Below are 24,802 nucleotides of genomic sequence, written 5' to 3'. Positions count from 1 at the left end.
TTTGATGACACCAATAGGACTACACAGCCCCACTCCCTCACCTTGCCTCCCCGGAGGCCTGCTGTAGAGCGGAGAGATGCATCAATGGTCGCCCCACACTATCCTCTGGCAGCTGCTTGTCTGACACACTCTGAAACCCTTGACTACTCTGCACTGGGGGTCTCTCAAACAACCTGGGGGGTATAGTACAACCAGGTGGACGAGTAATATCACAGTTGAAAGGACCAGCCTATACACAGAGAGTAGAAATAGGGTAGAAACAGAGCTCTAAATTGACTTAGGTGATCTACACAGACGTGGAAACAGTGTGTTCGTATTGGTTTCCCCGAAACAATCACGTCTATTAAAACCGTAATAAATATTCCTGGTAATGATGAGGCTAACGGTAACCTAGCAACAATACACACCATGGACCACTGACCTTGTGGCACTAATGAGATTCTGTGGCAGGGGCTCACTCCAAACGAGAGAGGACGGTGAGATAGAACTTGTAGAAGAAGGATGTGACAAGAGAGCGCCTGTAGTCCGGCATGCCCCCAGGTACATCAGGGGAGAGGGGCAGGTCCTCCAGGAGTAGTGGACACACCCCCTCCAGTGTAGACTCACACCATGGCCTGGTGATTAATGAATGAAATAATTTAACGCAATATTATACTAAAAACACATTACTGTTGTATGTGTGTACTCACTTTCCAATGAGATAAGCCTGCGTCTTCTTGGCCACTGTAGTTATGTAACTCATCCCTCCGTAACTAAGGCAACAGTCTTGGACCGTCCAATCGGAATCACCCGCTGGTGGTAAGACGACTCTAAGACCAGCGTTGATGATGGCAATGTCATCCTCTCTCCTCCTAGCCTGCTTGTAACTCAGCACAAACTCATACTGCAAGGAAAAAATGGGGGATAGTGACAAACTCAGTACATGGTAGTGATTCGTGCATGCATGTCAGACCTCCCCTGCCCTTCACTACCATGTACGGTGATCACATGACCTACCTCTTTGGTGAAGGGGATAAGGATTGATAGTAGTATTTCCTCCGGCTTAATGGATGTCTTCTTGTAGCCAGTGAAGAAGCTGGGGTCCATCACTATCACCCCGGTTACTGTCTGTAGAGATCAGAGGAGATCTTTGCTAGTGCAATAGGTACAGTTTTAGTTTAGAAAGGGTTTTCTATATACCTGATGTACGTATAACAAGAAAATTTGGCAGGTATGATATCTGGCGAATGAGCCATTTAAACCGACTTAGCGGTTTTTTAATTTAACATCCGTGGCAATACAGCAATGACATTGTGTCCACAGGAAAACTTTAATTTGGCGGTCTTCGGTTCAAATTTCCCAAATTTTGGTAACATCACTACCTTTGGTTGCTATGGTTAGCTTCACTCCGGCCGCTAACAGAGTTGGATTGAGGTCTGAGATTGGACTAGCGTTGCAGATATTTCCCCCAATACCCTGAGGGGACACAGTTACAGGATACAGAGTACCTTAGAGCCGGTTATTTTCTTACGTAGGAAATGTTCGTTTTTCGAGCATTAATACAAAAATTATAAACTGCAAAATTATTATGTGCAATAGGTTCTACGTCACTATTCTCAGCTGTACAAATATTTAGAATCCGAAATATGTAATTGGGTAGTTCATACGAAAATGTTCACCAACGAATATTACCCGCTATACGATATTAGGGAGGGGTACTGACCGACACATTCCTGATCTGTTGTCCTGCAAACCACCGCAGCATCTCCAGGAGAGCAGAGAATGTCCTCGTTTTGTTCTCTGTATAATATAATCTAAACACACCATTGGAAAGGTAATTCTGATCAGTTTTGAAATTGGACAATCTGAACACAAATTACGTTAGCACAGATAGAATGCATGTGTGCGGACGTTAGCATTAATTAGTAGAACGTCACAAAAATGCCACTTCATATAATCAAACCTGGTAGAGACTCCACTAGATGCTTGAGCTGTTCCTCCAGTCGGGTGAGTGTCACAGATGCTCCCACTGTCAGTCCCTCGTCAGTGACCGCCATCTTGTTGAGCTCAGGCACTTGAGAGCAGCTGATGAGAGTATCGTAGAAGGCCCCCTTAAATTTTACCTCCACGCCTGTGTGTATGTGTAGGGCAGTGGGTATGCGGCAGAAACAGGAGAATACACACAAACACAACATGAGCTACTGCATATCAAATCATTGTCATTACTGTAGTCTGTAGCAAGTATATAAAGTATACAGTAGGAATCAAATATCGCATAGTAAGAACGTTATTATAATACGCTTGCTAATACAGTACCTCACAGTCTCCTTGACAACCACTCACCTATCTCCGTGTTTCCAATGACCAACTTGCTCTGAGGGAACCTTGCTCTCAACACCAGCAACTGGTCCAGGGTCAAAGGTCGATACCATGACACCCTCGGCCCCTTGATAGCCAATGGGATGAGAGGCTCCGTCCTGAGTGCTGGGGGAAAGGTGGGTTCCTGGGTGGGGTCAAGGGGTCGGAATTTGGAGGCATCAAAGAGGATAGAAGGACCTTTGATAGTCTTAATTCCATCAGAGCTTTTGACGTCCATACAGCATTTGGTAGCACCGCCACAGCAGCCAGTCTGTGGGGGGCATTGTGTGTGTGGGGTCAGTATGTGGGGGGGTATGGTGTGTAGGGGGGGTCACAGGTGAAGCTCACCTGTGAGAAGGTTTTGAATCCCTCTAGGATGGGCCTGTACCCAGTACACCTGCACAGATTGCCTGAGGGGACACACACACACACACTAGAGATACAGAGGTGACTTTGTACACATACGTACCTTCGAATGCTCCCTCAATCTGCTTCTCTGAGGGGGCGTGGCTGTTCCTGAGGAGAGTGTACATGGACATGACAAAACCGGGGGTGCAGAAGCCACACTGTGACCCATGGGCACGCGCTATAGCTATACGCTCCTGCATGGGAGGAGAGGGGGAACATGTTGTGAGATATCGTAGTTGGAAGTAATAATTTCATCTGATATCTATGAGGAAAAGTGAGAAGTCTTTGAAAAGAATCAAAAGACTGCAAAACTGTTAGCAGGAAGGAATTAAGCGAATGCAAACTGACTTTGTATCGTATATGATCACCTGAACAGGATGAAGGAGATCGCGGGAGCTACCAATCCCCTCCAATGTGGTGACCGCCATACCATCCACAGAACAGAGGGGGGCAAGACAAGCGTTGACGGCAGTATGTGTAACCACGCCCTCTTGATACCAGGAGAGCATCACCGTACAGGCACCACACCCACCCTCTCCACACCCAAGCTTAGTACCTGTTAGGCGGACTAGAGGGACGGGGTGCTAAGGAAAGTACTCGTGCAATATACTCAATATACGCATACGCGGGTAATTTTGTTGGTACACATTTTTGTATAACTACATTTTACCCATTTTTAATAAATATTCGTACAGCTCAGGATAGTGACGTTGAATCTATTGTATGCGGTAGAATAATTTCGTAGTTTTAATTTTCGTATGATGCTCCTCAATACGAAATATACAATACAACATTTTGCATGAAAGAGGTTTACGAGGATACGCTGCGTTCTTAGGAAGTACAATAGAGTGGTCTCCGAGTCCGGGCTCTCCACAACAACCTGCACACACGGTGTATATATAATTATCATAATTAAAAATTAATTTAATGTGTATCCAGGATGCAATGCAGTTTAGCTAGCAGTATACTAGCATGCATACTTCACACTTTTCCTCCATTCACATAGAAGGAAATGCTTTCTTTGGCTCCCTCTAACTCAGCCATGATGCTCGCGATGGTTCATGTAATTAATATTAGGGAAGTGGGTAAAGAGATCTCCATGCATCCTTAGCCCCTCCTCCTTTTCAGTGCATAAGAGGCCTCATCTTCAGTGCGGCCTTGGATCTAGGCTAAAAGATTCCCTTCCTCCTACGTTTTTGACTTGTTGCAGTTCACCCATGTGGCCGGGAAACTACTTTCCTGTAGTCTTTCATTGTGATAGTGACAGCCCTCCTGTAGTCTTTCATTAGATCACAGCCTTTCCTGTAGTCTTTCATTAGATCACAGCCTTTCCTGTAGTCTTTCATTAGATCACAGCCCTCCTGTAGTCTTTCATTGTGATAGTCAACAAGAGCCCTTCCTGTAGTCTTTCATTAGATCACAGCCCTCTGGCCTGTAGTCTTTCATTGTGATAGTCAACAGCCCCGGCTACAGTGGTAGTTTTTTTTTATGTTTTTTTTTTTATAATGTAAAATACACTAGCACAGTGCAGTTCGCAACATTCCTTATAATTATAAAACAATTGACAAAAGCATCTTTTCTAAAGATAATATATAACGGCCACAAAAAATGTTACCCTCACTAGCACGAGTGTTACTTTTCGTCGTCAGTTGGTCTCGTTGGTGAAGTATCTAGAGTGAAGTGTGTATCTCTGTCCTTCTTTGCTGCCTTCTCTTCGCTGAGCACGGACCTAAATACACTCTCATCGATTGTCTTGTCAATAGAGGCAGTGAGTTGCTCCAGTGTCTGCTCTGTGGAGGGTGGGTCGTGGGGGGTCCCCTCTTCACCATCAGCGGACTTCAAAGGACTGTTTGATGTCATGTGACCAAATATTCCAACAGCCTGCGATCACAGAACAAGAAGCAATAATCATTATCATAAATGCACTCTATGAACAAAATTATTGGACGTTCCTAACACAGTTATGGACAATGCAAGATAGCTCTGAAAACAGGCCTGATTTAGAAAAAACATCCACTAATATGCGGTGTTTTTACACACAGCACACATCACACACAGCACACCTGTGAGACCATTGAGCTGATGTCACCAGTCTTTTCTGGCAGGATGAGAGTGTTGGTGGTCCTGGCCAGTTGGGAGAAAGCTGCCACATACTGTTCTGCCACTGCCAGTGAGGCTGCCTTATCGCCATTCTACAAGAAAAAACAGCAGCTGGTACAGATAAGCTATATTTAAAATTGCAGCGAATATATTAAAACAAGTAGACAGCTACCTGTCTTCCAATGGCTGCCCCCAGTGTGTTGAGAGCCTGAGCTCGGGCCTGAGCCTTGGCAAGAATGGCGACGGCCGGACACTCTTTCACCGGCTCGCTCCCCACCAGATTGTAGCTGTACGTCACTGGGTTTTTAAAGTTGGGAAATTGTAGTATGTTCAGTAGGGCACTTAATTTACAAATTTACATGTACACAATGGTAGTATTTCGAACTTGTGCCCGAAAAAAGGATTACGAATTGAACAAGTTTAAAGCCGTGCTCTACCCTATACGAGGGAGAGGGTCAGCTCTAGAGGACAAGGGTCACACGCTAATGATGCTAGGTAACCAGTACATCCGTACACATTGCAGCTGAACCATTTTAGTGTGTGGACATTGAGTACTCGTAAGAAGCTCACCTCCTACAATAGTCCAAATCAGTGTGTGGTCCAACATAGGAATGAGTGTGTGCATGGGAAGAGACAAACACGATAATGTACGTACCAACTAATGAACTTAGGTGTATATTCTACGAATATTAAAACTACAACCTAATAACTTTTGTGTGGGCCTCGGCTAATACCAAGTTGGCAATATGGAAAGAGACAAAGACAATTTACGAGTTCCTAGTAACCATTAAAATGAGTGTGCACGTGCAAACACAACTTACACACTGTTGATCCAGAGAGGGAGAGTCCACAGGGCAAACACGTGGGAAGATAGTAAATGAATGATTACGAGGTTGAATGTGATCATATTAAATATTTCCCTATACAGTAGAACCTCGATTATCCGGACACCTTGGTTCCAGAAGCAGGCCAGATAAGTGAATATGCCGGATAAACGAATAGATAAACCACGCCTTGATCCACCCACTTTATTGATAAACAGCAGTGCCACATGGTTGTCTGCGCATGCGCAGAAGATAAGCAGGTATGTCTCCATGGTAACAGCTGCAACGCGCATGTGCGTTTGAGGGACACGCCCATTTTCTGATCTGATAACGAGAAAACTGCCAAGCCGGATAATCGAGGTTCCGGATAATGGAGGGCCGGATAATCGAGGTTCTACTGTATAACACTATGGCACTGCACACACACAAGAGTAATAATGGGTAAGTAGAAACATCACAGAATATGCAACAGACACTAAATACTCTGACAACACACACCAACTTACAGTCTGTTGTTTCAGAGGGTCAGTCAAAGGTGAGGTGGAGATGCATGAAATGGAAGGAAGAGAACATTAGTGCAGTGATACAGTACACTGGTGATTGCATGACACAGGGGAGGGGAAACAATTGTGGACAGCCAAACATGCAGACTGAAACACTTGATTAACCATGCATACTTTCAAGTACTACTACGAGTAGATTTACTTGGGAATAGTATCACATTTAGTTATCTGTATGTGCTCTTCTTTACACTGTCTACCTCCTAACAACAAGTGCTCAGAGCACAAGCATGTCAGTTTGGTAGAATGTGATTGCACACAACGTACCTTAATGTGCCACTGTTGTCCATCCAGAGAGAGTGGTACATGTGGAGAGAACAACAACATGAGATAAAACACCTCACACTGACAGGGTAGAGTGTAGGCACTATACTGTGATGAATGAATGATGCCAAGTGTGTTTATGGGTGGTCAACAAGTACATCTAGGCACACTGATCATTGAGTATCTATCTATCATGTGAATATCATACCCTATCATAATCAGTGAGCCCATCCTCCATCAATTGTGGGGAACTAGCAGCATTCAGTGTTGTAGATTCAGCCATTTCAAGAGAAGGTCTGGAAAGCCCTTATATTTCTTTGTGGGTGGCTAGAGACATGAGGGGGTGGGGCTTGTAGCAACACCCACACATTGTTCAATAAAGAAAGGGTTCAAAGGACACATAATTATTGTTCCAAATAGAGCACAGAACATACATAAAGCAAGTACGTATCAGAAGAAGAAGCACTGAAGAAAGAAGAGCTCAGGAACAATGGCCCACCTGACACTAATTGCCAGAGCCAGTGATGGACTACCTCTGTCCTCATCCATTGTCAATGAAGAGGTAGAGGAGCTACAGTAGATAATACAGTACAGTCTGCATTGGTCCCATCAGGACACTGTACTGTATGCAGCTCAGTGACATGAATAGTTGTCAAGTCATGATTCTGTAGACATATAAAGAGAACCTTGCTAGAATAATACGTGTGTAGTGTGTGCTATCTTTAACAGCTTGAATTAACTGAATTGTTGCATTCTCCCTCTGCAGTCTGGCCGGGATTATGCTGAATACCAACCCAAGGCCAAGCAGATATTCCGCAAGCTGTCGTCAGTCAGCCCCCCTCGATGCTCAATCGAGTGTGACCCGGATCGTATGGTGTTCCAGTAAGCACTCTCCTGTGAATGTCATTATTGCCTCGTGGTGTGTATGATGATTGGTGCTCTGTCATGGTATAAACTGATGCAATGGATGGCCTTTTGTTTGTGAGCATTTGCTTAACTGTACCATACACATTGTAAGTGGTGTGTGTTATACATAGGTCCCTCTATAGTGATTGTCTAACAAGGAACTACCAGTGTACATGTAGTCTAAGAATAGTTGGAACTTGGTTGGTTGGTGATATTATACTCCAGTTTAATGGTGGATGAGGGGCGGTGGCTTTGAGCTTGAAGCACACACACTAACATGGACCCCCCACACAGCTACATCCTTGAGGAGGGGATATGCTACCTCCCCCTGTGTGACCCCACCTATCCTGCCAAGCTGGCCTTTAACTACCTCGAGAATCTACACAAAGACTTCAGTGAGCAACATGGCAACGATGTACACAAGGCCAGTCGACCGTACCACTTCATTGAGTTTGGTACGTATTTATATCTGCCATCCATATTTTGTAGACTTAATTATAAGGTCATGCTTTTTCCTGTGTCAGCATTGGACATGCACAGCTGGGCAACACCAGCACTTGCAGTTTCTTGTGTGTGTACTGTTTCAATTCAGTGTTGCTACCACTGTTATATATAGTACAGAATGTCCTTCCTCTCACACCCACTCACCCCACACACACACACACACACACACGTACGTGCAGATCTCAGTGACAAAGCGGGGAAGCTGGTCGACCACTCTCGTGCCAGAGGCTAATGGCTGATCAGCTAATGCAGCATGTGAGCATCTCCTGGCTACTGTGGATTGGTTCTGGACTCAAGGAGGTCAGTCAGGGTCAATATATACAGTGTATCAGTCTACCTCTAGTAGCGAGAACCCCCTACAAGTCTAGCTTGTAACACCTAGCTAAGTACTGGATTGTGATTTACAATAGTGAGCTCCCTAGCTGAGACTGTCCTGACTTGTAGTTGTTGTAATTGCATTGTCCCAGTCTAAGGAGGTCTTTATTCCCCTCTGCAGGTGGTTCACCCACTTCTACGTGTGGGGGATGGTGTGGAACTACTCTGTATTCCTCTACTATACCAGCCACTGTCTACTGCACACACGACTACCGCTATTGGGACCAACAGCACTGCTGCATTTGAATTCAGGTATAGTCATATACCGTATAGCGGGTATTTTTCGGGGGACAAAATATTTGTTGTTCAGCAATATTGAGACATTTCGTGGGTAATATTTTCGTGGTTGGAGCAGGTAACGGTAGGCAAAGTCGCTTCATTCGTGGTTAGAGGTCCAACCACGAACACCACAAATATTTTGCCCCACGAAAATTACCCACCTCTGTACGGTATTCAGTCTAGTAATTGTACATACCTTGATTAAGTATTAATTGTAAGTGTACTACCAAGGGCGTATAAAAGAAGAGAGGGCATGCAACTCCACTATCAGTACACGTAGCTAGCAGAGTTCAAACGTGGGCGGAGGAATGTGTGCATTTGCATGAAGTGCTAAAAATAGAAATTTCTATTTTTAGCATTTCATGCACTGTCATGCACACGTTTGAACTCTGCTCATATAGGAGTTGCATGCCCTCTCTTCTTTTATACGCCCTTGGTACTACTGTGTAATTGTTGACTTGTGTGTGGGTTGTTAATTCTTGTTTAGGAGTCTCTATTTGAATGTCAGCCTTGATGAATGTTTCATTGCAGACTCACCCCTTGCTGGCCTGATTGTAGCCACTCTGTTGTTCCTCTGGGCCTACACACATCAGTACCGATGTCACGTCATCCTTGCACAACTCAGAGCAGCCAAGAACAAGCCACAGTACGGCGGCTGTCACTGCCAAGCAGACTCACGTTTGCTATAGACACAAGTTTGAGGACTATCCAAACAACAGACAAATTGTTATGACCATTATTTTGTTTATTAGTTGCTAATATAATTTATGCTATGTACATGCAGTACTGTATGGTATCATTCATATTCTCCAATCAATAATCTATCAAATTAATGATCGAAAAATTGAATTTGCAGTGAATAATAATTGACGCTTCTTATGCTATTATTTGTACATGCAGTACATGGTACATTGAATTAGTATGACATCATTTATTGAATAAACCTTCAAATGATCGAAAAAATTAATATGAATTTGGACAATAATTCAGTAATTTGCCAGCTATACAGTTTTGTCCACTTTTCTCCTAGTGAGTGTTCTGGTTTCGTCCATTCGTGCCTTGTGTATCTGGAAGGAGGGCGTGACCCACTGCCCACACGAGCACTGATCACCTGACCAGTTGAATGACCCCAGACGAGCCGAGCACTAAAGACACAGAATCTGCCACGTGTGTGTGTGTGTGTGTGTGTGTGTGTGTGTGTGTGTGTGTGTGTGTGTGTGTGTGTGTGTGTGTATAATTATGAAGAATATATAGCAAATTCTACGAGCTAAACAGTTGAATTCTAGAAAATAACGCAAGGGTATATACATGTAGTCTTTGTTAAAATTGGATTTTAACTTATCACAAAATAGTACATGTATCTAAGCACAACACTGGAAAGGTAATTCTGAGAGCTCTTGAATGCATCAATTAGTTTGAAATTGGACAATCAGAACACAAATTACGAGCTTTCAAGATATGTATCTATTTTAGCTAATGCACAAGTAGCAGCCTCACCTTCCCCTCCACTTTGCCCAGTAGAGAGCTTTCCATCCACTGTACTGGCTCGATGAACCATGAACTACACACATCATGAGTGGGCCCCTGCTCGTTATAATCCACCTCTGATTGAGTGGGTGGAGTTTGCCCTTGCTTTGTCTCTTATACCATTTGACAGCAGCCTCTCCTTTACCCACCTCGTGAGGGAGGACACTCTCGTCAGTGAACAGGAGACGCCTGTGTGTGTGTGTGTGTGCGTGTGTGCGTGTGTGAGGGGGGGGGTTAGTGATGGAGGTGTACAAGTTTGGAAACCATCTCCAGACAAATACAGTAGCTACTTAATTCATGGTGTGTGGTGTGTGTGGATGTGAGGGGGTGGTGTGTGGATGTGAGGGGGTGTATAATTATAAACAACTACAACTGTGCTGACTAGACGGGATTATTGGCTACTACTGTACATGGTGTCTAGTGTGTGTTTCAGTGAACCTTTAGTGAAGCTGTCAGCGACTGGTTTGTTCTTTGCTGCCTTCCCGGAAGAGTCTGGTCCGCTAGTGGTGACAGTGACAGTGCTCATATTCACCAGGTCTGTGTTCTTCACCAGCAACTACACAGAGAGAGAACATCACATGACACACTCACACACAGCCAGGCTACCATAACCTCATTCAAAAGAAGGTACTCTCTATAAAAGAGCTGCCTTACCCCCCCCCCCCCCCCTACAATGTGCAGCTGCACCTAAAAAATGCATACTGAAGTAGCATAGCCGCTACACTGTGTATGTATTGTACCCACTCACTGCCTCTTGGACGACTCTATTGAGGGTGGTGTTAGCACTGGCGAGGGAGAGGGGAAAAAGGTGGGCCTCAGTCGTGAACACAAAGTCATCCATGTTCAAGGGACTGTCCCCCTCGTCAGCAAACAACAAGAACAGATACTTGAACGTCTCAGCCCCAGTACGAAGGAGTCCATTCTATACAGTATCGAAGATTGCCAATGAAATGATATCGTACTACTAGAATATTAAACCCTTTGTGAATGAGTTTATTAAGACTTTACGATCTAACCTTTACATTCTGGTAAGGATAGTGATGTCATACAAGTACTGATATAGGTTTTTGCGAGATCTACATGGGGAACTAAATTCTAACTATTAGTAGATACACAGACACATGGTTCCCCTGACTTACCTGTCCTCGTGAGCGTTGGTCCTGAGGTCCTTGATGGCAGCGAAGCCACACCTCACTCTGGCGTACTTGTTCAAGTTGTTCACCACTGATCGACCCACGTCCAGGTAGTATGGATCTCCAGTCGCCTGCAGTAGCAACACAACATAATCGTTCATTAACTACTTAGCCATCAAAATAATACAGAGAGTAGAGTAGAGCAGTAGCATCACACGCTAGGGGTTGATTACAGTACTTACAGAAATATTCCAATTACTGAGATGCTTTCTTCGAAACAACAGAAAGTGATATATACATGTACAGCTAATGCATAGAGTAAACACACTCCCCCACCCTCACACACACACACACCCACCCCCACCCCCCCACACCCACCCCCACCCCCCACACACCCACCCCACACACCCACTCCCACCCCCCCACACACACACACCCCCACCCCCACCCATCCCACACACACACACCCACCCCCACCCCACACACACACATCCACCCCCAAATTAAAATTAACTGCAACTCTCCCCCCCCCCTCAATTTATCAGCTGCCATAACTTGAATTCTGTGGATCCAATTTCAACGATAATATAATTTTCTGAAAGCTTAGAAACACACCTTTCAAATAGCATCATCAAAATTCTTATTTGAACGATAAAAGTATTTGCCAATTTGGCGATACCATGAATGCCCATGGTCCAAGGCCGAAAAATGACAAATTATGGCCCCAACGAAATTTTGGATTGAAATACATCATTTGAAAGGAAATTTTCTAAGCTTTCCGAAAATCACAAAATTTTGGAGATTCGATCAACGGTACTAAAGTTAATAGCTGTTGAACTTAACTGCAACTCCCCCCCCCCCCCTCAATTTAATTATTCTTTTCAGCTGCCATAACTTGAATTCCGTGGATCTAATTTCAACGATAATATAAACACACCTTTCAAATAGCATCATCAAAATTCTTATTTGAATGATAAAAGTATTTGCCAATTAGGCGATACCATGAGGTCCAAGGCCGAAAAATGACAAATTATGGCTCCGACAAAATTTTGGATTGAAATATATCATTTGAAAGGAAATTTTCTAAGCTTTCCGAAAATCACAAAATTTTGGAGATTCGATCAACGGTACTAAAGTTAATAGCTGTTGAAATTAACTGCAACTCTCCCCCCCCTCAATTTAATTATTCTTTTCAGCTGCCATAACTTGAATTCCGTGGACCCCCACCCACCCCACACACACACACCCACCCACCCCCATCCCCCCACACACAAACACCCACACACCCCACACACACATGACGGTGTACCTTGTAGAGGAAGTAAGTGCTCTCAATGAACTCAGGCCTGAGAGGATGGTTTCCCCAGTGGACCCTGAAGTCATGAGTGAATGCCTCGGGTAGGAAGTTGTGTCTCTCCATCACATGATAAAGCATGTCATGAATATGTATAGCTGTGTCTACATCACCCCACAGAACCTGGAGATAGATACAACAAACCTCGTCATTTTAAACATGAAGGTTAGGTAAGTACAGTATATACAAAAATGTATACTGCAGACTACAATAGACGGACGCCTCTAAGAAGTACTTTTCTATGTCAAACTGTTCTAGAGAGGTTCAGAGATATTAAGGCAAAACAGAAAACTACGGCACGAAAAACAATTGTTGATCTCAGTCTACCATTTTGTGGTACCTTTATCAAAGAGCTACAAATAAATTGGACACAAGTTACGGCCCCTAAAAGGGAGCTAGTGGTTTCTCTTAGTCAGTGCATGTGTGTATGTGTGTGTGTGTGTGTGTGTGTGTGTGTGTGTGTGTGTACCTGTAGACCAGGCCAGAACGCCAGAAGTGAGTCCATGAAAGATCTAGTCATTCAATGAGGTGAATTCATGCATTCAGCCATTTCAAGAGAAGGTCTGGAAGGCCCCTTGCATATTGCAACTCACCCTGTCAGCTATAACCTGTTCATAGTAGGAGGAAAGATAAACAAAGCACAGAGTCTCTTTGTCTTGAAGGTTGGATTTCAATATTTCAAGACATGATTATTCATTTAATTCTACTAACTGCACTTTGACTTTTAGCGATGTGATGACGGCTTTTTCAATGTGTGGGCGCCTCAATCCCAGGCCGAGTTTTCGCTTTTATAACGGTTAGGCAAACAACTAGTTGTTAGCGAAAACTCGGCCTGGGATCGAGGCTAATACTGCACATGCTCAGTTCAATTTCTCACAGAGACTACCAAAAATGTGCAGAAAAGCAAAGCATTACAGACAAAAACGTTATGTATAAATCAGTTTCGGTCAGTTCCACTCGTATTCTCTACAATGAATCTACAAATGTCTGTAGCAGTGTCTCCTCTTCTCAGTCCTATGGCAATTTCTACCAAGGCCCTGAAGGTAGCTCTGGAAGGATTCACACTTTGCCACGCTCCCAATGCATGAGCCACTCCAGCTTGATTGCCATAACAACGTGTGACATCAGTTACATCACCAAGGTCAGCTGGGGTGAGGTTGAGTCGATTCAGCAGGTTAGGAGTTGTGGCTGAATGCAAAGAAAAAAGCTAAGATAATGATAGTCTATATCAAGCACTAAAAATGACCCACATGCAGCCAGGCTAATCAAAAAAATACGCAAACATTGAAAGTTACCTGTGATGCTATCAGCCAAATTGATGAGATCCACTGTGGGCTTTTTGAGAGCGTCTGACAGGAGACTCCATGTTACATGTTGTGTACTCAGGAGCTTAACCAACATTTCACGCAAGCAAGACACACACTCTTCATGATTTTGGATCTTGATGATGGCAAGAACAGAATGATGGAGACCTAGAGCCAATCCCAGATTGAACCAGTGAGGGCTGGCACTTTCATGTGCAGTGTGTAGTTTCTCGTACACATGTTGCAGATCGTCAATTGTCAAAACCTGTACAAAACCAACGATCAACCAGGGTTTCATTTGGTGAGGGTTTCCCCTTGTAAATACCTTCTAGAGGAAATTCAAAGGGAATATATACAATTGAGGGATTAGGTGAACAATATGCTCAATCCCTAATTACCAAATGTAAAAATGATAATTGTATTATGTAAGTACGTACAGTATATGAATAAGAGTACTGCCCACCTTGTGCACGCTCAGCAGGTGTGGAAATTTCTCCGCGATTAGAATGATGTCACTCTCAGGGATTTCTTGATCTAGTTGTTGGTCCCTCACTCCAGTCTTCTTACACACGTCTTCCATTACTGTAACAGAGGAGAATTCACCTGAAAAAAAAAGTAAATCATTATTATTAGACCCAGGAAAAAAATTGAACTTTCAAACTCGAAAGAACTTGTTGACCAATTGACATTTTCTTACTGGTATGTTGATCACTCGTTTTATTGACCACATGTTCCATTGCAGGGTCTGAGGAGGGAAAATTTATTAAAACAAAAAACGCAAAACAAAGCTTACTAGAAGTATTTCGCTGATCATGAACATGCACATGTACTTCCGTCTTCAAGCACACATCTTCCATTACAGAATTACCTGAGGAAAAGCAGACACAGCAGTTACACTCATGTAGTACGTTTGTCAATTACCATACAAGGCTGATGATCACTCGTTCTTTAAATTATTTGATACACATTTTACTTGATAATCTGCTAATCAAGTAACTATGTATTAGCTAGTTAAGTTCCAAAACTGCAAATGTTTACATATACTGTTACGTTATTACCGGGGTATTGCAGCTCATCACTTGTTCTTTCAGTGACATCTCTCGTAACAGAGGATGGTTCACCTAACATAGAGAAACATAAATGTCAATATTACTGAACACTATATAATTATTATACTCACCTGAACCTTCGCTATTGTCCAGCCAGATTCTATGTTCGTCACTGAGCTTACCATACACACGTGCCTCCTGGGAGCATATCCAATAGTCCTTCCGTTCGCTCAGATCAGCAAGGTGCAATTTGCTTCCAGTGCTCTTCTTGCATGGGCAAAAGATGCCTGTCTCGGGTGTGTCGTTGTTGTAATGCAACGCTTTACAGGACAATTTAATGCTGCTTAAAATTTCGTTGCGAATCGTAGGGCATATTTCATTGCGTAAAGGAAAAGGGACGTCAATGTACACTTCGATATACGAGAAGGAGTCGATCAGAGCCACGGTAAACGGGTGCTTGGGAATTCTTAGCTGGATACAATTTTTAGCAAAACAGATTAGTTTCCCTGAGGGGAGAAAAACTTTCCAGTCCAACCTCTTGATCACGTCCACAACTAGACAGCAAAATACTCCAGAGCGAATACACCCACTACGAAAGTAGATAGCGAAGGGTGATATTGTGAAGGAGGAACGAATCTTGTCTAGCTCAGCAGGTGGGATTGATGTGAGTAGAGATGGCATGAAGAACTCGGCTTGGTGGGTAGTGGACTCCACTAGTGGAATGGGAGCAATCACGAGAAGATCTTTCATGATCAACAGCATATCTTCTGGAGAAAAGATGCCTTCAACGTAATGCTTTTTAAAGAATCGAAGGAACCCTAAAGTGACTATGCCCTCATCTCGAAATCTCTTCCACTCGGCCTTGGTCATTCCTGTGCTTAGAGTAGAGCGTGACTTGACTTCAGCATTCCTCAGGAAGATGGCGTGCTGTGAGAGCTCGGTGATCTTGTCTAGTGGAATCTGGGCATCCACAAACACTGTGTTGGGGAGAATGGAGGGATAGTAGTGTGCTATACACACGTTGTCAAAGAAGACCAGAGCAGCTTCAAGATCTTTGAGCAAATAACCAAATCGAGTGGCTAATTGGAGACATTCTCCAATGCTTAATACACCTCGCTCGAGACTGGCAGATAAACTCTGGAGAAGTGAATCCAAGAAGGACCACCAGATGGGCATTTTGACTTGTAGCGGAATAGAGTCCTCAACAGTAATTCTAATCCTATTGGCAGTGGCCAGTGAATCGTCATCTCGGCTGATTGTGTTGAGACCAAAAATAAGATTGTTCAATCCAGAATCGTTGTACACCAATAGCTTCTTGATATCGGGTGGCAGCATGTCGAGAATCTCTTGATTCCTCTTGATAAGTGTATCCGAGCTCTCATCCAGTTGATCCAAGAATGTGCCCACAAAGATCATACTTGGCTTCTTGTCTTGTGAGGTATGGGACTCAATCGATCGAATGAGACTCTGAAGTGTCTCCCCGAGGGTCATGTGAGATGCACGAGGACTACCAACAAGCTGCCCATCCTTGTAGTACTCGTCAGAAGGGAAACTGGAGAGTTCGTCAATCAAACGCAGGACTATCAACGCCACCGAAATGTGCTTGATGAAGAGAGGGCTGATGTCGTGGAATTGCGGCTGGCCGCCACAGTCGGTAACGTACACCCAGTTGGAATCAAACAGTTCTCCTTCTTGCTGGTCACTGCTCGACAGTTGGTCAGTTCCCTGTGTGGCTGGCTTCAGCTCTTCTGCCACACCACTCACTACACTCGCAATCACTTCATCAACGGCTTTCTTCAACTTTCTTGCAGAGCCAGAAAGTGTATCGGAATCGATCCTCCTCAATGGGCTCGAACTGGAACCAGAAATTTGCTCATCGGAATCAGAAATTAGCTCGGTTGTGGTCATCTTCTTCAAGCTCTCGGCAACCCTTGATACGGTGGATGGATCGGCGCTTTCTTTTGGTAACTTAGTGATGATTTCAGCAAGTAGCTTGCGCAGCTTTGGCTGAGACATCTCTTCCCAGCCTCTTCCAGTTGACTTGAATTTTGTGTTGGACACGGGTCGAATGCGTACTGGCTTTTCCATACAAGGAGTGCTGTCACGCTGTAGCAGAGGGGGCTTGTCGGTTAGCAGGTACTTGAGGTTGGTCTTCCCTGTTCCCGCCGGTCCAAACATGAGCATGTTGACAATGTTAACCAAGACGTGTCCGTGCTTCATCGCCTCATTAAACAACCGCTTCGATTCTAAACAAGACGTGTGTATGAGGTGTTAGGAATGTTAACTATGCAATACTTCAGAGCTGGGTGACAAGATGGACTATTATTATGATGTCACCATAATTATGATGCATGTGATTAAACCGATCATTACATGAGGAATGTGCTATGCTTGCATTCATGGATGTCACTATTAAGTACACATGTAGTAAGCACAGTAGAGGGTACGCCCCACAACCCAATGGATATGAAGCAAAATACATAACTAAAAGGATGGTGGTTGTGAGTGGGTGGGGGAATGAACAATGGAATGAACATTACATTGAGGTCTGGAAAACATGTAAACAATATAAAGGCAACAAGTACGTATAAATGTCATACAGTCCGATCACGTCGCCTTAAAGCATAATTTGGTGAGGTATAAAACACATAACAATAGCATCATGTTTTATGCAACTCGCCCTCGGGCTCATAAAATGATTGCTAGTCTGCCTAAACTGTACAATACATTCAGTTGCCTAGCAACGCAAGCTTAAAAAGGTGGTGGGTGGAGCAAATAGTTGATAAGAACATGATTACATACGTATGGTATATACATGTACATAATACCTTATAGTGCGAAATTTTCGAGGCACTTATATTTCGTGGAATGGCCTCTAAAGCATTTCGTTGCACTGTTTGTGGGTTGACCGCTTACCAGAAGCCACGCCTTTAATCTTTGCATGTTATAGCAGATAATTAGAACAATTTTCGTGGATTGCTAACCCATGAAATCAGCGAAAATATAGCCCCTCGAAAATTTCGCGGTATATACAGTAACTGCTTTAAAATGGATCTAACTGGACACAGCAGCTGTGCGTATACGTAAGAAGCCAATGAAGTGCCAGTGGAAATGAAGGACATGAAGCAGCTGACATAAACCACCTTTAAATCGTAAACCTTTAAAGCTTGCTAAGTGGGTGACCCACCAATGACAGGGAATACATGTACTGGGTAATAATGATGTGGCTGATCACTACAGGAGTGTGCTATGCTTGAATTAACATGATGCTGTCATAATTAAGTAACACAGTACAACGTCACGAACCCAAATCATTGAAAGTTGGTATTCCAATAAACCATATCCATACCACCACAGTGTGTAGAGTAGTAACAGGAACAATGCTCTAGTACACTGTAGTGTGCACAATCAGGGGCAGTTGCCTAGCAACACAACACATGTGATAGGCGAACGAAAATGTTGTGGGTGGAGCAAACGCTTTTGCAATACACGATTATATAAAGTATGAGGACCTCACAACAGCTGTAGGTACAGTCTACTAATAACACACTACATGTAAGTTGCTATAGGTACGAGTGATTGCAACTATGAGCATCAACACTCACTGTACTATAAAGTTCCTTGCTCCCCTCACCTTCCTTTCTCAGTCTCTCCTCTCCTCGTCCTCGTATATTAGCAATCCTCTTATAATTTTCATGTATACTCTCCTCATCTTCTTGTATCTCTGAGACACACTTCTTGATCTTCCCCTCCACCTCCACCAGCTCTCCCTGCAGTTGTCTCCGGTCCTGGTCAGTGATGTCACCAGACAGTCTCTGTTGGAGGGCAGCTCTTCTCTGGGGGAGTAAAGAATTTATATACGACTGAAGAAAAATTCCACCAAATAGAACATGCAGCTGATACAAATGTACAAATTATCAAAATATAAAAATCAGCAACCACCAACCTAAATAAACTTGGCGAGCATAATTATATATTTACCCGCTATACGGTATAACCTCACACAGACAAACAGTAAAAGTGGACTTACAAATCATACCTAAAAAAAGGTAGACAAAAAGCAACCATTCATCATACAATGAACAGTACATGTACACACATTGTCGTTCTGCTAGACTACGTGTACCACTCTTACCACGAGAGTAGTAAGTGCAACTATCAACACTCACCGTCTCACAACTCTTCAGTTCACTCTCATACTTAGCCTTCTCCTGGACAAGGTGAACAAGACAAGAGTGGGTTAGACTGTGTGTTTGTGGTCACACATTATGAGTTGTCTATAGGTGCAACCAGTATAGCTACTAGAGTTAGGTAAGGATATGAGACTATTACAAACTGAATGCATATGAGGTGTACGGTATGTTTGCTAACATCGTTTGACTCACTTCCTATCGTTCCAGATATTCAGTAACCATGCATGGAAATGTAGGGAGAGAGAAAAGAATATAATCACAAACCTGTACACTATGAATGCCAATACACATGTACTCATGCAACTCAAACATTACTGACACAAGTACAGTCACAAGTCAGTGCAGTGTCCCGCGCTCACCTTCTGTTTAGTCCAATGAGACACCAGCGTAAGACACACATGGAAACAGAGAGAGGGGGATGATGGTAGGAGCAGTGAGTGCATTCATACATGTCTGTATACTGTAACTTACCCACTGTTGTTCCAGTAATCATTAGCAGTAGTCACATTAACAAGCAGTAGGACACGGACATGTAGAGAAATGAACATGTTCAAATACACGAATGCATTCACACATGTATACATCAATTATTGCAAGTACACGTCTGTACAGCATGAAACTTTCAGTACGTACTAATCCTAAATAAAGTCACGCAAGTTATTCTTTCTGCCTTCATGCAGTAGTGCATGTATACAAGTCAGCCTAGTACGCCATTATATGTACATGCAATAAACTCACGCGCTGTTGTTGAGTAACAGTCCACAGAGGGTACATGTGAGGAGAGAGGGATATGAACACTGGTATTACACACACTGGCTAGTACACACACAGGTACTCAGTACTAGCAATAGCAGATAATGGAAGGGTTAGTGGGTGGGTCAGTGGAAGGGACGGTAAACGGTACAACAAGCATCTTACATGTACAACTTTGATACGTATGATTTTGTTTGTCGTACAATACAACACCTGCACTTCATGAGACACACACACAATCACAACATACCTTAATCCAATCCTGAGACACATCAAATGGTACATGTGAGGGAGAGATTTAATCTTAACACACATACAAGACATCAGATCAGTTGAACGCTGGTGTGTATGGGACTGACTACACATAGCAACAAGTGGCTAGACCTGGCATAGAAAATCTAAGAAATAAAAAAGTTGGGGAAATATTGAGAAATAGGCAACAAGTTTTAGGTTCAGTAGGCACTTAATTGGTTGGGGAATTTACATAAACACAAATTTACATGTACACAATGTACACAATGGTGGTATTTCGAACTTGTGCCCGTAAAATGGGATTACGAATTGAACAAGTTTAAAGCCGTGGTCTACCCTATACGAGGGAGAGGGTCAGCTCTAGAGGACAAGGGACACACGCTAATGATGCTAGGTAACCAGTACATCCGTACACATTGCAGCTGAACCATTTTAGTGTGTGGACATTGAGTACTCGTAAGAAGCTCACCTCCTACAGTAGTCCAAATCAGTGTGTGGTCCAACATAGGAATGAGTGTGTGTGCATGGGAAGAGACAAACACGATAATGTACGTACCAACTAATGAACTTAGGTGTATATTCTACGAATATTAAAACTACAACCTAATAAGTTGTGTGGGCCTCGGCTAATACCAAGTTGGCAATACGGAAAGAGACAAAGATAATTTACGAGTTCCTAGTAACCATTAAAATGAGTGTGCACGTGCAAACACAACTTACATACTGTTGATCCAGAGAGGGAGAGTCCACAGGGCAAACAGTGGGAAGATAGTAAATGAATGATTACGAGGTTGAATGTGATCATACTAAATACTTCCCTATATAACACTATGGCACTGCACACACACAAGAGTAATAATGGGGAAGTAGAAACATCACAGAATATGCAACAGACACTAAATACTCTGACAACACACACCAACTTACAGCCTGTTGTTTCAGAGGGTCAGTCAAAGGTGAGGTGGAGATGCATGAAATGGAAGGAAGAGAACATTAGTGCAGTGATACAGTACAGTGTTGTTGCATGACTCAGGGGAGGGGAAACAATTGTGGACAGCCAAACATGCAGACTGAAACACTTGATTAACCATGCATACTTTCAGGTACTACTACGAGTAGCCTCGATCCCAGGCCACACTTCCCACTTCACTTAGGGAAGTGGGCCTGGTATCGACTGCTTGCGCATGCGCCAATATCCCCCCGGTATCTGGGGGCTTTGGATAACATCGTATATGGCTCAGTAAAACTGTGACATCACAACGAACGAAAGTGGATTGAAGGAAGTAGATAGAAAGTTCGATTGAGTTTCTAGCCCATCTGATAGCATTCTCTGATAGCTACCCTTATATAGCCTGCTATGTTAACAAAAGACTCACAGCCTGCAACAGTGTGGATGACGATCATCTGAACGGAGTGAAAGCTGACAAGAGCCTATATGGACAGGCCACGCCCATTTAACACTAACTTTGGTGAAAGTCTACTATAATTATTACTGCTACTGATTCTATCAAAGGAAAATAGCTGTACAACAAACATACACAGCTCTGTCTCTAGCTAGCTAGCTATATAGCTCTGTGTATGACTTTTAGGATATTTTCTCTGATGAATCCAGTATTATAGGAAATTTTACGGGAAAAAATATCCAATAATTTGGCGCATGCGCAAGCAGTCGATAGCAGGCCTTCTTTTCTATGAAGGCCGGTGAAGGAGGCTATACTACGAGTAGATCTACTTGTCTCAATTAAGGAATAGTATCACATTCAGTTATCCGTATGTGCTCTTCTTTACACTGTCTACCTCCTAACAACAAGTGCTCAGAGCACAAGCATGTCAGCTTGGTAGAATGTGATCATACTAAATACGTACCTCAATCACTCCCTGTTGTCCATCCAGAGAGAGTGGTACATGTGGAGAGAACAACAACATGAGATAAAACACCTCACACTGACAGGGTAGAGTGTAGGCACTATACTGTGATGAATGAATGATGCCAAGTGTGTTTATGGGTGGTCAACAAGTACATCTAGGCACTAGGAGAATGCACTGATCATTGAGTATCTATCTATCATGTGAATATCATACCCTTTCCCAATCCTTGAGTCCATCCTCCATCAACCTAGCAGCATTCAGTGTTGTAGATTCAGCCATTTCAAGAGAAGGTCTGGAACGCCCTTATATTTCTTTGTGGGTGGCTAGAGGTATGAGGGGGAGGGGCTTGTAGCAACACCCACACATTGTTCAATAAAGAAAGGGTTCAAAGGACACATAATTATTGTTCCAAATAGAGCACAGAACATACATAAAGCAAGTACATATCAGAAGAAGAAGCACTGAAGAAAGAAGAGCTCAGGAACAATGGCCCACCTGACACTAATTGCCAGAGCCAGTGATGGACTACCTCTGTCCACATCCATTGTCAATGAAGAGGTAGAGGAGCTACAGTAGATAATACAGTACAGTCTGCATTGGTCCCATCAGGACACTGTACTGTATGCAGCTCAGTGACATGAATAGTTGTCAAGTCATGATTCTGTAGACATATAAAGAGAAGCTTGCTAGAATAATACGTGTGTAGTGTGTGCTATCTTTAACAGCTTGAATTAACTGAATTGTTGCATTCTCCCTCTGCAGTCTGGCCGGGATTATGCTGAATACCAACCCAAGGCCAGGCAGATATTCCGCAAGCTGTCGTCAGTCAGCCCCCCTCGATGCTCAATCGAGTGTGACCCGGGTTGTATGGTGTTCCAGTAAGCACTCTCCTGTGAATGTCATTATTGCCTCGTGGTGTGTATGATGATTGGTGCTCTGTCATGGTATAAACTGATGCAATGGATGGCCTTTTGTTTGTGAGCATTTGCTTAACTGTACCATACACATTGTAAGTGGTGTGTGTTATACATAGGTCCCTCTATAGTGATTGTCTAACAAGGAACTACCAGTGTACATGTAGTCTAAGAATAGTTGGAACTTGGTTGGTGATATTATACTCCAGTTTAATGGTGGATGAGGGGCGATGACTTTGAGCTTGAAGCACACACACTAACATGGACCCCCCACACAGCTACATCCTTGAGGAGGGGATATGCTACCTCGCCCTGTGTGACCCCACCTATCCTGCCAAGCTGGCCTTTAACTACCTCGAGAATCTACACAAAGACTTCAGTGAGCAACATGGCAACGATGTACACAAGGCCAGTCGACCGTACCACTTCATTGAGTTTGGTACGTATTTATATCTGGCATCCATATTTTGTAGACTTAATTATAAGGTCATGCTTTTTCCTGTGTCAGCATTGGACATGCACAGCTGGGCAACACCAGCACTTGCAGTTTCTTGTGTGTGTACTTTCAATTCAGTGTTGCTACCACTGTTATATGTAGTACAGAATGTTCTTCCTCTCACACCCACCGCCTCCCACACACACACACACACACCCCCACACACGCACACACACACACACACTCACCGCCCCCCACACACACACACACACGTGCAGATGTCAGTGACAAAGTAGGGAAGCTGGTCGACCACTCTCGTGCCAGAGGATAATGGCTGATCAGCTAATGCAGCATGTGAGCATCTCCTGGCTACTGTGGATTGGTTCTGGACTGCTAGTTCATGCTCTTGTCTATTGGAGACAATATCTGCCAAGTTTCACCAGAGATGTGTACAAGTATGGTAAGCTGAGGAGTGAGAGTGGCTGGAGCTGGATGATCCCTAGTGTGCCCAAGACTCAAGGAGGTCAGTCAGGGTCAATATATACAGTGTATCAGTCTACCTCTTGTAACGAGAACCCCGTACAAGTCTAGCTTGTAACACCTAGCTAAGTACTGGATTGTGATTTACAATAGTGAGCTCCCTAGCTGAGACTGTCCTGACTTGTAGTTGTTGTAATTGCATTGTCCCAGTCTAAGGAGGTCTTTATTCCCCTCTGCAGGTGGTTCACCCACTTCTACGTGTGGGGGGTGGTGTGGAACTACTCTGTATTCCTCTACTATACCAGCCACTGTCTACTGCACACATGACTACCGCTATTGGGCCCTGCAATCGAGACCGTCATTGGGAACTTTGTGTCATCCAAATGCAACTATTTCTCTCAAGCTCATTTGGAAGTGTGGCTGGTTCTACTCCTCATTTGCCTGCAAGTGTCTCGTAGATTGTTTGAGTGTTTGTTTGTGAGTGTGTTCTCTGATAGCAAGATGGCACCAGCTCATTACATACTCGGAGTCTACTTCCACACCGCTTTGGGACCAACAGCACTGCTGCATTTGAATTCAGGTACAGTAATATTCAGTCTAGTACACTTACAATTAATACTTGATCAAGGTATGTACAAGTACTACTGTGTAATTGTTGACTTGTTAATTCTTGTTTAAGAGTCTCTATTTGAATTTCAACCTTGATCAATGTTTCATTGCAGACTCACCCCTTGCTGGCCTGATTGTAGCCACTCTGTTGTTCCTCTGGGCCTACACACATCAGTACCGATGTCACGTCACCCTTGCACAACTCAGAGCAGTCAAGAACAAGTTTGAGGACTATCCAAACAACAAACAAATTTTTATTTCCATTTGTTTATTAGTTGCTAATATAATTTATGCTATGTACATGCAGTACTGTATGGTATCATTCATATTCTCCAATCAATAATCTATCAAATTAATGATCGAAAAAATTAA

The 24,802-nt window shown here is 43.5% G+C and overlaps 5 protein-coding genes across 13 annotated transcripts in view; 2 read left to right on the top strand and 3 right to left on the bottom strand.

Annotated features, from left to right (window-relative positions):
* The window catches only part of LOC135342213 (uncharacterized), a 38,522-nt gene extending 29,164 nt beyond the window's left edge, over positions 1-9,358 (top strand). Inside the window, exons 5-6 of the transcript XR_010396786.1 lie at positions 68-195; positions 9,089-9,358. The gene's annotated coding sequence lies outside the window, so the exon portion shown is untranslated. The remainder of the gene's footprint in view (positions 1-67; positions 196-9,088) is intronic.
* Positions 42-20,669, bottom strand: LOC135342182 (xanthine dehydrogenase/oxidase-like). 5 transcript variants are annotated; one of them, XM_064538864.1, is made up of 14 exons: positions 20,592-20,669; positions 5,018-5,142; positions 4,809-4,937; positions 3,568-3,625; positions 3,114-3,313; positions 2,807-2,939; positions 2,686-2,747; positions 2,323-2,608; positions 1,943-2,110; positions 1,703-1,779; positions 997-1,107; positions 690-883; positions 422-614; positions 42-173 (listed from the first exon to the last, which is right to left on the bottom strand). In XM_064538864.1, the coding sequence occupies exons 1-13, from the start codon at positions 20,626-20,628 to the stop codon at positions 455-457; spliced, it is 1,740 nt and encodes a 579-aa protein (XP_064394934.1). In that variant the 5' UTR covers positions 20,629-20,669; the 3' UTR covers positions 42-173; positions 422-454. The 5 variants fall into 5 exon arrangements, with proteins under 5 accessions (XP_064394934.1, XP_064394933.1, XP_064394936.1 ...); XM_064538863.1 differs by lacking the exon at positions 20,592-20,669 and adding an exon at positions 5,416-6,567; XM_064538867.1 differs by lacking the exons at positions 42-173; positions 422-614; positions 20,592-20,669 and adding exons at positions 1,362-1,455; positions 5,416-6,567 and having other exon boundaries at positions 743-883.
* Positions 6,878-24,802, top strand: LOC135342219 (vesicle-trafficking protein SEC22b-like). 2 transcript variants are annotated; one of them, XM_064538915.1, is made up of 5 exons: positions 6,878-7,055; positions 7,260-7,375; positions 23,184-23,344; positions 24,061-24,401; positions 24,544-24,802. In XM_064538915.1, exons 1-4 carry the CDS (start codon positions 6,984-6,986, stop codon positions 24,300-24,302), a joined length of 591 nt encoding a protein of 196 aa, XP_064394985.1. In that variant the 5' UTR covers positions 6,878-6,983; the 3' UTR covers positions 24,303-24,401; positions 24,544-24,802. The 2 variants fall into 2 exon arrangements, with proteins under 2 accessions (XP_064394985.1, XP_064394986.1); XM_064538916.1 differs by lacking the exons at positions 6,878-7,055; positions 7,260-7,375 and adding exons at positions 22,379-22,549; positions 22,754-22,869.
* Positions 9,488-13,299, bottom strand: LOC135342225 (ER degradation-enhancing alpha-mannosidase-like protein 3). The gene is made up of 7 exons (XM_064538924.1): positions 13,041-13,299; positions 12,527-12,694; positions 11,224-11,348; positions 10,833-11,006; positions 10,523-10,640; positions 10,055-10,273; positions 9,488-9,717 (listed from the first exon to the last, which is right to left on the bottom strand). Exons 1-4 carry the CDS (start codon positions 13,089-13,091, stop codon positions 10,928-10,930), a joined length of 423 nt encoding a protein of 140 aa, XP_064394994.1. The 5' UTR covers positions 13,092-13,299; the 3' UTR covers positions 9,488-9,717; positions 10,055-10,273; positions 10,523-10,640; positions 10,833-10,927.
* On the bottom strand, positions 13,452-18,696 carry LOC135342171 (uncharacterized). 4 transcript variants are annotated; one of them, XM_064538846.1, is made up of 8 exons: positions 18,559-18,696; positions 15,056-17,170; positions 14,934-14,996; positions 14,669-14,743; positions 14,573-14,620; positions 14,339-14,478; positions 13,867-14,140; positions 13,452-13,759 (listed from the first exon to the last, which is right to left on the bottom strand). In XM_064538846.1, the coding sequence occupies exons 2-8, from the start codon at positions 17,142-17,144 to the stop codon at positions 13,509-13,511; spliced, it is 2,940 nt and encodes a 979-aa protein (XP_064394916.1). In that variant the 5' UTR covers positions 17,145-17,170; positions 18,559-18,696; the 3' UTR covers positions 13,452-13,508. The 4 variants fall into 4 exon arrangements, with proteins under 4 accessions (XP_064394916.1, XP_064394917.1, XP_064394918.1 ...); XM_064538847.1 differs by having other exon boundaries at positions 14,339-14,457; XM_064538848.1 differs by lacking the exons at positions 14,573-14,620; positions 14,669-14,743.

Source organism: Halichondria panicea, chromosome 10, assembly GCF_963675165.1.
Source record: "Halichondria panicea chromosome 10, odHalPani1.1, whole genome shotgun sequence".
In the NCBI taxonomy this organism is placed as follows: Eukaryota; Metazoa; Porifera; class Demospongiae; order Suberitida; family Halichondriidae; genus Halichondria; species Halichondria panicea.
Note: the sequence above shows the minus strand (reverse complement) of the source record. Positions and strands in the feature narration are given on the sequence as shown.

Bases quoted from the DNA above. Each gene is read 5' to 3' on its own strand.
- LOC135342182 (XM_064538863.1), bottom strand. From the start codon at position 5,470: ATGCACACACTCATTCCTATGTTGGACCACACACTGATTTGGACTATT. The intron at 2,111-2,322 runs GTGAGTGGTTGT...ACATACACACAG, and splicing joins CATTGGAAACACGGAGATAG to GCGTGGAGGTAAAATTTAAG. The intron at 615-689 runs GTGAGTACACAC...ATTAATCACCAG, and splicing joins CAGGCTTATCTCATTGGAAA to GCCATGGTGTGAGTCTACAC.
- LOC135342219 (XM_064538915.1), top strand. From the start codon at position 6,984: ATGGCCCACCTGACACTAATTGCCAGAGCCAGTGATGGACTACCTCTG. The intron at 7,376-23,183 runs GTAAGCACTCTC...CCCCCCACACAG, and splicing joins CCGGATCGTATGGTGTTCCA to CTACATCCTTGAGGAGGGGA. The intron at 23,345-24,060 runs GTACGTATTTAT...TCCCCTCTGCAG, and splicing joins GTACCACTTCATTGAGTTTG to GTGGTTCACCCACTTCTACG.
- LOC135342225 (XM_064538924.1), bottom strand. From the start codon at position 13,091: ATGACTAGATCTTTCATGGACTCACTTCTGGCGTTCTGGCCTGGTCTA. The intron at 12,695-13,040 runs GTACACACACAC...ATCTATCTCCAG, and splicing joins CGTTCTGGCCTGGTCTACAG to GTTCTGTGGGGTGATGTAGA. The intron at 11,349-12,526 runs GTACACCGTCAT...TTGCTACTGCAG, and splicing joins GCACTTACTTCCTCTACAAG to GCGACTGGAGATCCATACTA.
- LOC135342171 (XM_064538846.1), bottom strand. From the start codon at position 17,144: ATGAAGCACGGACACGTCTTGGTTAACATTGTCAACATGCTCATGTTT. The intron at 14,744-14,933 runs GTAATAACGTAA...GCTTTTCCTCAG, and splicing joins TGATGAGCTGCAATACCCCG to GTAATTCTGTAATGGAAGAT. The intron at 14,621-14,668 runs GTAAGCTTTGTT...TTCCCTCCTCAG, and splicing joins TGATCAGCGAAATACTTCTA to ACCCTGCAATGGAACATGTG.